Source organism: Cuculus canorus, chromosome 13 (genome assembly GCF_017976375.1).
Source record: "Cuculus canorus isolate bCucCan1 chromosome 13, bCucCan1.pri, whole genome shotgun sequence".
NCBI classification, from domain to species: domain Eukaryota; kingdom Metazoa; phylum Chordata; class Aves; order Cuculiformes; family Cuculidae; genus Cuculus; species Cuculus canorus.
In genome coordinates, this window is record NC_071413.1 from 168,360 (window position 1) to 184,416 (window position 16,057).

General features: G+C 38.5%; 1 protein-coding gene and 1 long non-coding RNA gene across 2 annotated transcripts in view; one reads left to right on the top strand and one right to left on the bottom strand.

Moving 5' to 3' along the window:
- ITFG1 (integrin alpha FG-GAP repeat containing 1) overlaps nucleotides 1-16,057 on the top strand; it is a 70,324-nt gene that overhangs the window by 39,178 nt on the left and 15,089 nt on the right. The window contains 4 exon segments of the mRNA XM_009557058.2: nucleotides 2,918-3,090; nucleotides 9,956-10,106; nucleotides 10,577-10,685; nucleotides 14,351-14,394. Coding sequence (XP_009555353.2) covers nucleotides 2,918-3,090; nucleotides 9,956-10,106; nucleotides 10,577-10,685; nucleotides 14,351-14,394 — 477 coding nt within the window.
- LOC128853524 (uncharacterized) overlaps nucleotides 1-16,057 on the bottom strand; it is a 114,720-nt gene that overhangs the window by 38,940 nt on the left and 59,723 nt on the right. The gene's annotated exons all lie outside the window — the stretch shown is intronic.

Consider the following 16,057-nt stretch of genomic DNA (forward strand, 5'->3'; position numbering starts at 1 on the left):
TGGGGTATAAAAAGAAAAAATTAGGTTTAGCCTTTTCGCTATTAAGATACTAACAGCAAACATGAAACTCAATTATCAAATACAAAATAAGTAGGACATTTATATTATTGGTAAACATATTTTCATCTTTTGTCTTCTGTATCATCACAGAATTAGTCTCTTACATATATGTCCTGATGTACAGGAACAAGTAATTTTGCATTACATTACACGATACTGCTGATTAGAACAGAAATACACAGAATGAGTTTCACCAGAAGTGTGTTACTCTTTATTTAAACTGTCAGCCTAAGTGCTGTGTGGTACTTGAAATGCTCTGGTCACACATCGAACATAACTGATGGTTTTGAAATGTCCTATATTGCTATATGAAGTCCACAGCTGGTTTAGTAGATGGATGTAGATCTTACCTACTAGCACTTGGTGGTGGTAGGTGTTGTTTGTTTTGCTTACTTATCTTTTATGTCCCTGCATTTCATTGTAGGCCTTATGATTCTAAAATGGCTTTTTCTGATCATTCTTTGAGTAAAACAGAATGCAGGTTCAGATTCTCTTAAGAGTTAATTTCTAATTTTGTTTTTTTAAATTAGTGTTACCAAACATGGGAACGTTTAGAAAGTATGTGGTGGATAAATTGATTTCACTGTAATAACTATGTGAATGATACCGTGTAAAGTAAAAACTATATTATATTTCATGGTTATAATTTCAATCAATGTTGTTCGAAATTACAGTATTTTGTGATCATACTGTTTTCATCTGTCTTCTGCATGACAAATAAGTGCTAAGAAATCGAACCCTTGAAAATTTCCTTGGGTAAGAGTCTTTTTCTTATATTCCGTATCTTCTCTTAGACTTTCCAGCCCTTCAGCGGCTCACAGTAAACTGAACAGGCAAACACACACTGTGGGGGGGGAGGAGTGTCAAATATATTTAACTTCAGCTTTGAATTTTCATCAAGAGCACTGTAGATGTCCATATTACCCTGTGCTGACGTGCACTAATGATATGCAGTGTCTGCCAGAACTGGTTCCAGGCTCCTAAGCCATCTGTGGTATCCAAACAAAGTTGACCTCAGTGCATGTTTTCAATAATTTGGGGGGCTTCTCTGAAACGCACATGGTTTGGATGTAATCTCAAGGGAGCCGTCCCATGTGTCACAGGCAAACTGCCAAGTGGCAGGAATTAAGGCTTGGATGAGAGATGTTTAGGATGCTATTAAGTGTTTTTGATATTGGTGATAGTTTATCCTTTAGGATTACACCCTTCTGTCCTTTTTGAAGGCACATGTCAATTAGCTAACATACAAAATTACTTCTGGCTTTGAAGATGGCGCTGAATTTCCTTTGCCATTGAAATGTTGAGCTAGTACTTCAGCTTCCTAACAACTTGTGACATTAGTTTGATTTTAATTAAGATAAATGCCTGTTTAGCATCTGTGTGCACTTGGTGGAAAATAAGTGCAGATATATTCTATTTCTTGTCCTCGAGAAATTATACTTTGCATTTCTTTTGTACTTTCTATTTGATACTGTAATCTTAATTTCTTATCGAACAGTTCAGTATCTAGTGCTGCTGGGGAGATGGGAGGGGAATTGAAGCTCTTGAACTTCTAAATATCCATGAATAATAGAATAATTGAAGCTGAAATGAACCTTAGGAGATCCAGCCTCCTGCTTTAAGGAGGGTGAACACTGAGTTAAAGGCCGGGTTGTTTAGAGCTTTGTCCAGTTAAGCTTTGAAAACTCTCAAGGACAAAGATTCTGTAACTTCTCTGGACCTCTTCCATAGTTATTATCATCATCACAGTGAATTTTTGTTTGTTTGTTTTTTCTTTACTTGGAATCTCCCTTGTGTCAGTCTGTGACCACTCTCGCTTGTTCTTTTGCCACATATCTCAGCAGGGAGCCTGGTTCCATCTTCTCAGTTATCTCCTTGCAGATACTGGAAGCCACTATTCGGTCCTCCCTAAATCATCTATCCGTTCTCCAGGCTGAAAAAGCCCTGTGTCCTCAGGCTGTCCTTTAAGTAAATACTCAGTAAACCAGCTGTCTTGATGACTCTTCTCTAAACATGCAGTATTTTCAAATCTTTCATTGTGGGGCACAAAACTGGACACAGGATCCAGATGCAGCCTGACAAGTACTGGATAAAGAGAAAGAACCCCTTGCCTCAGTCCACAGGAGCACGGGCAGCACTTACAGTGTAGTAGGCGGTTTGTTGTCGTAGCTGCCACGTTCAGCTTTAGGTTGCTCTTTACCAGGACCCATGCACCCATTCCAGGAGAGCATCTACCAGACAGCTCTGGGCCGGTCTCCAGCCTATGCTACTGCTGGGGTTTACTCCCCCGGGCAGGGCTTCGTTTGCTGATTGCTATGAGGTCCATGCTTGCCCATTCTTGTCTTCCTGCATCCCCTCTGATCGCCACCCTGTCCTGAAGCATTTTGATTGTATTCCCCAATTTGGTGTCATCCACAAATCTCGTGAGTCATGCTGTCTATTGCTTTCAATTCCAAGAAAACAAAGGGACTCGGGATCTCAAGGCCCTGATGGTTTGGGCTTACCTAAACTCAAGATTAATACAAATTCCAGGCAAGCCTGAATTTCAGTGAAGTTGTTCCCTGAATATCTCCATACACTGGACACATTCCAAAACAACAGTTCATTTCTTCTTACAACCTTACCTATTTTTTTCTGTTCTGGATTAATTTAGTGCATAGAAAGTACTTCAAATTAATTTTTGCTTTTGATGACAGGGTTAAGAAATAATGCTTATTTCCTCTTTGGAAATTTGTAAATTATTAAGAATCCTAATGCAGTGAAAGATTGTCAGCTTTTTTCAAAAAATAATAAGGTTGCTTTAGTAAATAAAATTGATTTTCTTAACTAGCTGTTCTTTTCTTGTTTTATTTTACAGTGGATTCCAGTCTTGCAAGACTTCAGAAATAAAGACACACTCTGGGGCTTCGTACCATATCAAAATGACACACCTTCAGCAGAAATTTCATTTCCAATTACGCTTCATATTGGAGATTACAATATGGATGGCTACCCAGATGCTCTTGCTATACTAAAAAACACATCTGGAAGGTAGAGTATATGTAAGCCTAGAAATAAAGACTATCCAATGTGTGCTCAATTATCAGTGATACAAATTACTAATTTTAGTGCATCTTATTCATTTTATCAAGTGAACAAGATTTTTGATCTCTGCTAAATGTCTCTCTTTTAAAAGGAATCGTTTCACACACTCCCCGCAGATCACAGGAGCTGATTATCTCTCCCTTTCCTTTCTAAATAATCTGTAAAATCCTGACGTAAGCTTTCAGTGTTGCTAAATACTAGTACTGAGAGAGCCTGCTCCATGCTGTCGCAAGCAGTGAACACTGGTGACATCTGTTGAAAAATGGAGTGGTTTGCCCCTCCTGAGAACCATGAATTTTAGATATGCCTAGTAACCAATCACCAGTGATTTTATATTGTCCAGACTTCAATGAAGTAATTAAACTCTGCATCTCCTAAAAAAAAAAAAAAGAAAAGAAGCTTCTAGGCTTCCCTATTAAATTTGTCAGTGTAATCTTTTTCCTCCATTTTTTGTCTTCATTGCCTGCTTTCCCCAGTACTTTGTATTGCCACCATCTGGTGTGAGGTGGGAGAGGTCATGTGGCGATGCTCCCAGGGAGACTGTCGTACATGGAGGAGTTGGTGATCCACATAACAGCTGACCTGGGTAGGTGCCTGCCGGTGCTGTTCCGCACATATCGCTTGGCTGCAGGATAAACTGAGCCAGCTAATCGTAACAGAAGGAGCCTATAGGCAGCTCTCGCTTGGGCACCTGGTGATGATACCACTGGCATGTCCTTGTCTTTACCTTGAAGTGAAGCAGCATGTTTCCTGTGAACATCTTTTTGCTTGACAGTAGGACATGATGAATAGAATTGTTTTACATCTAAGAAAAACCTAAAAGAGCTCTAGAGACCTAAATGTCAGCGAACCTCAATACAGACCAGATTTCTGCCGTGCCCTGACTAGAGGTCTCTGTGATGCTGCACAACTTGCATTTTCCAGCATCCAAAGAGATGTAAGATTATGTATGCAGTGGGGGTTTTCTTCCTCATGTCATCATTGTAAAAGGTATTTTAATCAATACCTTACAGAGTCTCAACATCTTCTTTACTGGGGTCTGTGACAAATACTTGCAGTAGTGCATTACCAGACAAACCAAGTCTCTCTAACAGGTGTATTTATCGTCTTTCTCTGTATGGTATTTGGATGGGCTTGGATGCAGGTTGATAGTTTGAATTAATACTTAGTAAGAAAAAGAACTGAGGAGCTCAGCACAGCGTACAGACAGTAATTTAGATGCCGAAGTCAAAGAAGTCAATTCAGATCCTCTAATGGCTGCCTAAGCATGTCACTCGCGCTGACATTTTTGTGTTAGAGTTCTTCAGGTAATGACACATATCTACAAATGACGCAGTTTGAAGAGCTACGTTTTTATGTTGAGCCTACGTGATGTGATTCAGGAGACACAGCAGTGAGCAGCGGAGCTCTGTCTCTGTACCTCTGACTTAAAATAACTACCACAGCAGCTGTTTATATTCCAATATGGAGAGAAGGAGGTGATGCTGTTACTGCCCAGAACTTGCACACGCGAAGCTATAGCACTAGGGCCTTGAATGTCAGGATTTTGTCTCCACGGCTTTGCTCAGTTGAGAGCATCTTCTGTTTCAGCAGCCATTGACTGAAGACTGCACGCAGTGTAGAGAGCAGAGCAGAGACCAGCCTTTCCTGTGGCACAGAAATACTGTGACATCTAAACTATAAAGTTGTTCTTTCCTTTGTTTTCCCTTAAATCCCACAAATCTTGTGGTTCGAGCTGTACTATATAGGCTGTCTTCTGGTGTGCATCCCTATGGTTAGTGCGCTTCAGAAGGACTTGATGAAGATTCATGGAGTGAAGTTTATTTGAAATTATTTTATCTTCTAAGATTCTTGGGAGCTTCTCTCCTCTGGCTGGTATATAATTATGGCCATGTAATATGTAAAAGATTTAACTAGTTGATAACTGGTTACTCCTTAAAAGCCCAGGAAGTTACCTGTGTCTCGTTGCAATGAGTTACTGGAGTGCACTTCTATCCTCATTCTCCTTGCTTCTCAAATTGTTTGTTTATTCAGTTTGGGTGCATCTTAAAGTTATTTTGAAACGTGACTTCAAAGCTGAGTGACACAGTGAGATGTAAGGACTGAAGGTGCTGGCAGGTGATTTGACAGGTTATTAAAAGGGAAGTTCAGAGAGCTGAGGAAGTCTGGCGGAAAAAGAGTAGTAAGATTAAGAATACATTGCATGTTAATACTGTGTATTTCCTAGTATTTGAGAGAAAGTAAATCCAAACAGGCTTTTTCATACACTGGAAATGGGAGTGAAAGTCACATTTTTTGCACCCACTGTCAAATGTCACTTTCCGAGTGATATTTATTCATTGTTTCTGAGAGACTTAAGTAAATTGTTCTTTTTAAAATGTCTAACTGGGTCATGGAGTGGAGAGATTTAAAAAAGAAGTAGGAATTAAATTTAAAGCTCTTCTTAAATTAGAGCCAGTTAAGATGAAAACCTTATTTAATTGATTTTAAACACTTCTGGATCAAGCTCTTTATTTCTTTCTCTGAAGCCTTTCATGCTACAGATCCAATTTCAGTGATTGATTACTGTGATTAAATGATAAAAGCATTTTTGTAAACTCTTGACCTCGGTCTATGCTATAGTGTAGGAAGCCTAGCTTCTAGTTGCTGCCTGTAACTTCAAGAAATTAAAGGAGGCAGAAACCACTTTATTCATCTGAAAATACACTGATGTGATAATGGATGAATATGATTAAAATCAATTATATGCTTTCATCACAGTTCAGGAAAGCTCTCTTGAATCAAATCCCTAAATACCTATGACCCACTGAAATAGAGAGGTGATAGCTAGGAATAAGGTTGGTTTCCTGTTCTTCCAGGTGAGTAAGTCAGGACAAATATTAATAGCTTCAAGTATTCTCAGAACTGCTGTAGGCCTACTCTGTTTCATCTCATGCCATGTCCTTTTGATTTCAAATACAAACGTGTGACGTTCTGACAGCACGGAGACTTTCACTAGCAGCAACAGCAGAAGGAAGGAGTCTCACGTGTGCTTGCAGGTGTGGTGGGAATTTAAACCCTGAGACTTGGTGAATTCCAACAGGTGAAGATGCTAAATTCACAGCTGACCCATACACATTTATCTGTCCATTATGAATTCTTTTAACTTCTGACCTGAGTCAAAACCTGCACATTAGAATTCCAGTCCACAGATGTTTCTTCAGGCTAGATACTTAATTTTTTCTTCCCTCTAGTTATGACTGTATTAGAAATTGCGTATGAGTATAGAATGATAATAGGTAAAGGGATTTTTATCAGTAGTTGTCAATTGGTTCATCTCTATGTCCAATCTTATCTAAACTTACTCATTTTTGCACATGCTGGTTTTAAATTGCCTCTGGTAGCATCGAAAGTGGAAGTACTGCACGTGAATCTATAAATGCCTATCCTTCTCCCACCTAATTAGATGAATCAAATTTTGTTTAACCACTTGTTTCCAAATTAGATGCTAATAATTGGCATCTTGCAATGCAGACAATCTAAGGAAGCATTTTTTTTCTATTATGCTTTTATTCAAAAGGGATGTTTTTCACTGGTAAAGTAATGGTAAAGTTGGACACTGGCAATAAATAACAGTAAAGACCAAAATTCGCAAATTAGATGCCAAACAGCACCCAGGATATGGACGTCCAGGGATGTGAGGAAAGCTACAAGGACATAAGCACATAGCGCTCTTTTTTTGGTGAGGAAAGGGTCTGTATTTCTGAGGCAAACCTGAAGACTGACCCTCACTGCCAAATGAGTGCTTTCTGGTTTTTTCCTGTATTCAGAAGTTGCTGCATGAGTGCATTTGTTTGCTTTTTAGAGGTAGTTATTGTGGAATTGTTTCTCGGTGCTTTAGAGAATCCTTCATATTCATGATAAAAGTCCTTACCTACTACATTGTCAAGAGATAATGAGCTGAAAATACTTGAGGAAAAGGAAAGTCATGCTCAGTCAATTGCCATCAAAAAAGGAGAAACTATGTACATGTATGTAAATGTATCAGAAATTAATATTTTCAGCAGAAACTACTAATATTTTGAGTGTGTTTTAGTTGGCTAATACTGTTCAAATACTAATGGCAGGATATGTAATTCAAAATTATGGCCAGAAATGTGAGGAAAGATAAGAATCAAGTTGAATCATTTTGGAGTTTGTAACTTAGTTCCTGACAATAAATACTATCTGTTTTTCAAAAAGGAAAAAACAAAGTGATGTAGGAGACACCCAAGTGATAATCTCAAGTTAAAGCAATTGGTTGGAAGCTATGTGTCTGATAAGTTAACTCTTCTCATTGTACTTTTCAAAGATGCTTTTAGAGGAAATAAGAGGAATTTAATTCAAAGTAATTTGAAGACATCAATAAAATAAATGCCAAGGAATTACCTTGGAAATTGACAGGAAAGAAGGCTCAGCTTTAATTATAAAGCCCATAATAGCTAGATTATAAACAGGGAAAAAAACCCTTTGTATGCTTCCAGTGGAGTGACAAGTTTCTATAAATTCCACTTGAAAAAAAAAAAAAAAGTTGAAAGAAGTTTAATATTGCAATTCCCATTTAAACCTTATCATATCCCATCTTTCTCACCACTGGTAAGAGTTGTCGTTAGCTTTAGATTTTCATTTTTTGTGTTCGTAATCCTGCAAGGTCTTGGTTTTAATGGTGAGCAATAACACTGACTCTTTAAAAAATCAAAATACAAAAATCTGATTTCAGCTTCACACAACTCATGGTAGTGAATCTAAACCTCTGTGTGTGTACTTGTAGGTTAACATTTAGTTACCATTTCCTGTGCCGAACATGAATTTTGAGTTCATTTTCGTAGGCAAGCTTGTATTTATATTTCCAAAGGGGCTGAATGGATATAAATCAGTTGTAGTATGGAATGAAATTTCCTGCTGTCTGTTAAGACAAAGATAAGTAGACTTTCAGCTCTGTTCTGACTGGTGTTTCTCCAGACTTCTGCTGCTCTGCACAAGGGACACTACACCTGTGAACTTATTCACTGCTTTCCTCTACAAGGTTGCTCTTCTATCATGCACCCTTCGGTCTTCAGCAGCTGTTCAGGGTTTGGGATTGGGTTTTTCTTCCTCTCGTTTGCCTTGTGTTTCTCTTGCTGATACAGTGGAGTGAAGGAAAGCGGCATTTCCCTGCCCAGTGCCTCTTTTATTGATTTTGCCCTTTTTTCTCACAATGCAGCTGGTGTTGTATTGCTGTGTGTCCAGTTTGTGGTGCTTTGACAGTCGCTAAACACACACTACTAAGGAAAGGAAATAAACAAGGTTCCTGTAGTAAATAAACTCCTGTCTCTGTCTGTTCACAAGGCTTATTGTTTAGACTTGAACAATACTCTCTACATAGTGTAATGCAAGCTTGATAATCTTTTGTGTTTTACATAAGTATCTAATAATTTTTGGCAATTTAAAAAATGTGAATGTAAATAAATTTTTCCCATTGCAGGTTCTGAGTTATTAACTTCGCAAAAGAAACTGATTTCCTTTGGTGTCAGAAATGTCTTTTCTTGGGGTAACTGTTTTGCCCTTCTCTAACTCTTTCTGAAATGGATGGAGCAGAAATGTTAATATTGTGAGATGTGATTCTTAAGAATAGCAAATTATCTGTCAAATACCATAGAAACAGAGAAAAATAAAGACTCCTAAGGAGAAATGCCATGTGTGTGACTGCATCCTGGAGACACTGGGTGCAGTCAAGATACAGACAGCCACCTTGTCGGCCTCTGAGACAGCAGCATGTTCAAGGTCGCAGTGCAGAAGAGGTGTTGGTTATTGCCCTGGGCTCTGACGTGCTTAGCTAGCTTTACAGAACATTGTGTGCTCTACCTCTTGGCTCTGCCTCCAGAAAGGGAAGAGGAACTTTCATCTGTTCCTGTCGCCGAGGCAGTGATGGATTCTAGAAGGCTCCCAGCATACAGACCTGCCAAGGAATCAGGCTCCCAGTTGGTGAAGTCTGAAAGTTTTTCCCGGCCCAGCAAGAGCGGCACTGTTGCCGTGTCAAGGACAGCGTGTAACGCTATCGCCATTGGCATGCCCAGTGAATCTTGTCTCTCCCACTGACTAGTGGGCAAGTATCAATAGATGCCTAAGAAGGGGGAGTCTGCTGTTCTAGATGGTACTCTGCTTGCTTGGTCTGTTTCTTCTCAGTATTACAGCCTACCTTCCTGTCGGTATTTGTTGTATGTCAGGAAATGCCTGATTTGGTTTGTCTTGTCCTATTTTCACTGTGCTAGTACGTTGGGTTTCATATTTTCTGTTTTGTTTTGAAACAATGGAAAAATACCAATGTACATTTGGGTTACTCTTAAATTCAGTTAAAACATAATGCAAGGTATAAGAAAATGTCTTAATGGGACTGAGGTTGGAATAGGTTGGCATAAAATAATGAAAAAGCACTGACACTTTTAAAGTAGCATTTAATCTGAAGGACTGTAGAGGGAGTAAGGAAAATAGCAGCTAAGTGCACTTGTTCTTGTTTCAGAATAAAGTAAGAATATGTTCAGTCTTTTGATGGGTGGTTCGTTAAATTATTCCTGCTGATTTGGACCCATTTACTTAAGCGTATTCATTAGTTTAAGTCAGGCACAACATAATGGTTATAGTTCTGTCTGTAAAGCTAGGATAAATGCTTACTTATGGCTTTCAAAGTGTCCAGTAGCTGCTAGCTTTTTACTTAACCTCAGCAGACTTAAATTATTTACTCACAATTTTTCTTGTAAATCTATTATTTAGACTGCTTATAGCAAATAAGTATATATATGTGTCTGTTTTACAGCAATCAACAAGCATTTTTACTAGAAAATGTCCCATGCAATAATGTAAGCTGCAAGAGCGTACGTCGTATGTTTAAAGTTTTTTGGGAGCTCTCGGATTTAAATCAAATCAAGAATGCAGTGGTAGCAACCTTCTTTGACATCTACGAAGATGTAAGTTCAGCTCTTTGCTACAGCAGAGAGCATCTCTCTGCATTGCCCTATCCATCCGTGTGCTGTCAGCAGACAGCTTTGTAGAAACATTGGCCTTACAGCACGTGGCCTGCAATGCCTGCAGCCTGGGACATTTGCTCTTGAGATGCTCCCTGGCAGGGGAGCAGACAGCAGCCACTGCCTACAAGTTTGCTAACCCCTACGTGCTCCATGTGAGCTGCCGTCTCCAGTGGCGAGACAGAAGCCACAGAGCATGTGCATTGTCCTGGTTGGCTGTGGATGGAGCACTCTGTCTAAATTGCCACAGATTAGTAATATTTGAAAGATATTAAAATTAGTAGTGAACGTGTAAACTTTGATGCAGAGGTTCTGTTCTTTACTTTGTATCAGTAGGGGAATTTGTTTGCTAAATTTGGATGCTATCGAGTAAATCCAGATAAGTTTCTAACGTTAACTTTTTTCCCCTCTAGGGAATCTTGGATATCATCGTGCTAAGCAAAGGCAGCTCCAACAAGGACTTTGCTATCCATACATTGAAAAATAACTTTGAAGCAGATGCCTATTTTGTTAAAGTTATTGGTAAGTTATCACCGTATAATCAAGTCAAAATGGGACTTCAAGAGGAATGTGAATACTTGAGCTTCTGTGTATGATAAGACTACAGTCATGCCCTGTGTGTAGTACTAGAAAAGAGAAAATATTAAGGATTGCAGAAATCTTTTCATGCAGAATCTGAACTTGGATTAGTTGGATTTGTTCTATTTCAAAGGGCTTTTTCTTAGTTTCTTTTAGTGTACTTCCTAAAATTCAAAGTAATTCTCCCCCACTATTTTCAACACTTTAGCTGGTTTTAATATTAGTGTTCACCACAGTGACCTTTAAATAAGGGTTCACAGTCTCTTGAGTGTGATGTTTAGGTTTGTTTTTCTACAAGAATGCTTGTCTTATTTCACTCATTAACTAGAGGCAGACTGACTCTTGCCTTTCATCTTAAGAGTTTTCCTTCTGCATCCTAAAAAAATCCTAAAGACACATAATAGATCTTTAAAATCTCATTTCTCAGCAGACTTCAGAAAGAAAAACAAGAATTATCAAGTGGCTATTCAGCTTAGAGAAATGCAAGTAAGATCCATATCTTCCATCCATAATAATGCATAACAACGGGGGAAGAGTGTTCTGTGTGGCCACGCAGGATACAACACGAATTAGCAAACCACAAAGAGTAAATAGTAAGAATAACTTTATAAAGGACAGCTTTTGAGGTGCTAACATAAATTCCCAGAGAAGCTGTAGTGATACCAGCGTTAGGAGTCCTGACAACAAGGTGACAAAATTGTGTGATGTGTAGAATTGTTTTTTAAGGGAAGGGTTGGACAATATAAAAATGGCACTAGATCTACACATACTGATCATTCAGCTTAGAATCTGTTTTTGAAAGTGTAATGCTGTTTAAGATTTGGAGGAAGATTAGCTTATAAATCACTAATATGAGTAAACACATCATTACGTGTGCACATATAAATATGTATGCCACAGTGTGACCGAAGGGAACCAGAAGAAATTACAGCAATATTGACTTGAAGGAGCATGCTTTGCTTCTCTCCAATGACTGCCTTTTTCTCCTGCATGTTTTCAGAAACCTAGACATGAAACACTGGCTCAAGTGCACTTATTTTCATCTGTGCCTCGAGTGGTTGTAGTCTTTTCTTCCTAGCAGGGACTTCTGCCTTTTTTTGCTGTACCTCTGTCGTATCAAGCCTACTTTACTGGAGTTCTTTTCTGTATCATCTGGAAATTATGCAGAACTCAGTGCAAAAGAGGCTGGTTTAATTTCAGCAACGACTGCCATGGTGTATGTTTTGTTTATGCTGCATGATTTATTCTGAGCTGGTTTCCATGTGCAAGTCACTAAGGCAGAAGACCCGTCTAACGGAAAAGCACAGAATGTCAATGAATGTTGCAGGCGTTTGTGAATGACCTGAAGCCTTAGTTTAAAAGGCTAGAGTTAGGTCATGGTATTTACAATTGAGAGCAATTAGGTTTTCAGATTGCATGCCCTGCCACATTCTTACAGACTGCAAAGGTATTAAGCTTTGAGCTCATTCCTTGCCAGCCTTCCTCGATTCTTTGAGGACTGGTTAAAAAATGAGGCCATACATACACTTATGTGAGGACAAACGGAAACAGGGACAACTAGAGCTTCACCTTCAAAAATGGTATTTGCGTTGGTGTTATTTAAATGCCCCTAATCCCTCTAAAGCACACATTCTGCACACCACAAGATAAACAGAACTGCAGCTACTGGTGAGGGCTGCTGCATTTATTACTTTCTTCTTAGCCTGAGCTTTGTTCTCATCGTAATACCGTATAATGATTTGTCATGTCAGTGGAAGCCTTCTCTGAAATAACACTGTATATGGGTAGTATAATTCACACAAGCACACAGAAATTCCTCTAGAAAAAACTCACACTTCACAAAGCCCTATTAGAATTACCATTGTGTGATATTTTAATGGGGAAAAGAGTAATTTGCAACATGCGTTTTGATTCACTCTCTGTAAATCTATCTTAGGAGTTGGAGCAAGCCTTTTTTAGCACCCTTGTAGGGTGTGAGTATTTTTGCACAGAAACCCAGAGAAATGGGAATTAAAGAGTAGTTTAAAATATTTTTACTGTGATGCAGGGGAGAATATTTCTAACAAAACATGCTTTGTGTGTGTTAGTGTGTCAAATGCCTTGAGTTCAGTTACTTGGCATATGGACAGTGAGAACAGTTTTGCTTGTTATAACTGACATGAGATGTACTTGGTCTGATTGGCCCAGTAGTGAAATTGAACAGCAGATTGCAGTATGCCATTTTGCAACAAAAAGAGAGTTGGTTCTCCTTGCATGTGCACCTATGTGTAACATAAAATAAGCTTGTAGCTTAAAAATCTATTTATAGGTACAAACAGTCTTCAAACTCTGCTTTGCCAAGCCTTCACCTGACCTGTCCAGGTATTTTTTTGGACTGTATAGAAGTAATAGATTTTTCTCTGTTTGGAAATTTCAGCATTTTTAAATTGCAAGCAAAAAATGATAATTGGAATTGTGACAGTAGTTAATATTTGCACACAAAATATTAGAAATGATCCTTCATGAGAAGAGTGCCGTTTCTGCCTCCAGTAGGGAATGATTTCTAATCAGACTGTTACATTCTGAACATCTTACATTCACCTTCTACTATTTTACCAAACATTTTGTACATAAAACTTCTTGGAGCCTTAAAGTAGACATAAAAAGCTTTAAAAAAAATCCTACTGAGTAGGATGACCTGCCCTCAGATCTGGCCCAAATTGTAATTTTCTGTCTGCCACACTTGCTTTGGGATCCCATAAGTCATGGAGAAGTTGTGTTTTTAGTTGGCCTTCATACTGCCTGCTCAGTATCCTCCCTGCTTGCAGCCGTTGTTGGGCTGCTGCTCAGCTACACTGCTGTCATTTGGCGTCCAAATGCTGCATCAGTACGGCACCTTATGTGTGTGTGTGTGTCTGGTAGTTGTTCTAGAGGCATTCTGGTACTGATGTTCTAATACTCAGTGTGACAGGATCTTCTAGGTTATAGAACAGGCTTCCACTGTCCGTCATTTAGGCGATTATAAATGTGTTTAACAGATATTTCTGTAATTTAACTGATTTTTTAAACTAATAAGTTTTAAACAAGTAATGGAACAACTGTCACGGGCTTAAGATATTAGTTAGCCATATTCATATCTGCTTATAATACTTCTGATTCAATAGAATAAATAGGTAATGGAATTTTTGTTTGTTACGGCTTTTGTGACTTGCTTTAAATCAAGATGTAAAACTATCCTTTGTACAGAAGGAAAAACCTTTACTTACCTTTTTCCAGTTGAAACAGTAAAGCTGAATCACTGAGAATTTTCAAATGGTTACAAATGAAGAATAATTAACAAAACGTACAGTCCACTATTTTAAAACTGGTTTAATTTGATTTTTGTTAACTGACCCAATCTCTCCTTTTGAAGCTGGTTAACCAGTGAGTTATGATAAAACAGTGATCTGGCTGATTAATTTTTGCAAAGTATAATGCTTCAAACAGTAGGAGTTCTTTTATACATTAACATAAGTCACATTGAAGACTTTATGTGTTTCAATGGATACCTGACACTATTGCTGTAACAGATTTTGAGGTAGTGCTTGTGAACACAAAGACTACAAAAAGCTTGCGTTTTGTTTTTGCAGTTCTCAGTGGCCTCTGCTCTAATGACTGTCCTCGGAAAGTAACAGTGAGTATAACTGCCACTTTGCATTACTGGGTAGCTCCAGATAAGCTGAGGCCTTGTTATACCAAACTCTCTGTTCATGGTGCTATTGAGGGAAGAGCGAGTAATGCAAACAGTGTCTGGCCAGGTTCTGGATGCTGGAGAGCCGTGCCTTCCGCCAGCTGCTGAAATCAACTGACTGATTGCAGGGACCTTTGTTATCCAGAATCACGGGGGTGGGACACACCAGATATGGGAATACATGTGTAATGCAGCTGGATGTGCAGGCTGTGTGTGCAGTGTGCCAGGCAGAACCCGTTACGGGACAGATCCAGCCATCGAGCCCCCTCGAAACTGAACCACAGTTAGTGGGTATGCTGAAGGATGGAGAGGAAGTAAGTAGACTGGGTTCTGATGATCCTGCAGATCACTACAGGATGTGTGCTTATTTCCATGTCAAGTACTAGAATGCTCTCCAGACACCATGCAGCTCACCCACGTCACTGTCAATTAGCAAACTGTTTAGCAGTGTTCATAGTAGAAGCTGGCCTAGAAGAGAACCTAGAGGAACCAAAGCTGGCATTAGCACTTCACCTCTGCAAAAATATGAAGTTTAATTTTGACTAAAGAATACAAATACTGCTTCAAACAAGTTCAACAACATCTTCACGGCTATTTTAAGACCTAGGGTTGAATTTCTGATATAAAATAATAAGGGTGTTTGATAGTGTTATTAGTTTAATTACAAAACTGAAGAGAGGAAACCTTGACAACAGATGCTGGTGAAAATTCCATTATTGAGACCATTGAAATGCTGTTGCCTCATTGTAACAGAAGTTCTCTGTCAGAAGGTAACACAAAGCACATTATGGCAGAATACTGCTGCTTGGCGTAAAAAAAAATAACATTTCCACCTTATTTACTCTTTTTTCATACATCTGCAGTAACATCACTTTTGTGGTCTCCTTACTTTTCATTCTGATCTATTATTTTTAAGGGTTTGAGCCTATCTCTCATCATTATCACTTATTCTTATGATTTAGAACTTAGTGGGTTTTGTGGCATGGTATGAAACATGTCATCATCTCTTTTAGTGTTCTTTCTGTAACTCACTTGAAAGATCTTTACTCCATTTGATGTCCTGATAGCAGCTTGAATTCAGCACTAAGAAAAAGGAAAACTTTCTTTAAAGTCTGTTCTTAGAGTTGTTCCCCTTCTTTCCCTCCCCACCACATCAGATGATCGTTCCCCCCTGCTTTCTTAGCTGTATTTGTTATGTTCAGCACTTATATGACTCTCTTTGATTTTTAATTATTTTTTAAATTTATTTTCCTCATAACTGTACTTCGTTGTTTAAATACATTTTCTCCCTCAAGAGGGGGATAAATAGATACCAATTGATATTGGTACTTGACAAGTAACCATGCAACTACTTCTATGAAATGAGTAAAACGCTGCTGAATAACAATAACAAAATTTTGACTTTGTGTAGTATATTTCAATTCAAAGAACCATCAAGATAGCACATTCTCTCAGACAATAACAAATGAGCTCTGCTTTTTCAGAACATGCAGTTTCTCTGAATTTCTATGGGGGTTTATTTTACTTGTAACTTCCAAGGAAACTTTAAACCTTTTGCCAGAGGACTGAGTAGTATTGCTTTCTTCATGAGAAACTAAATGTTACT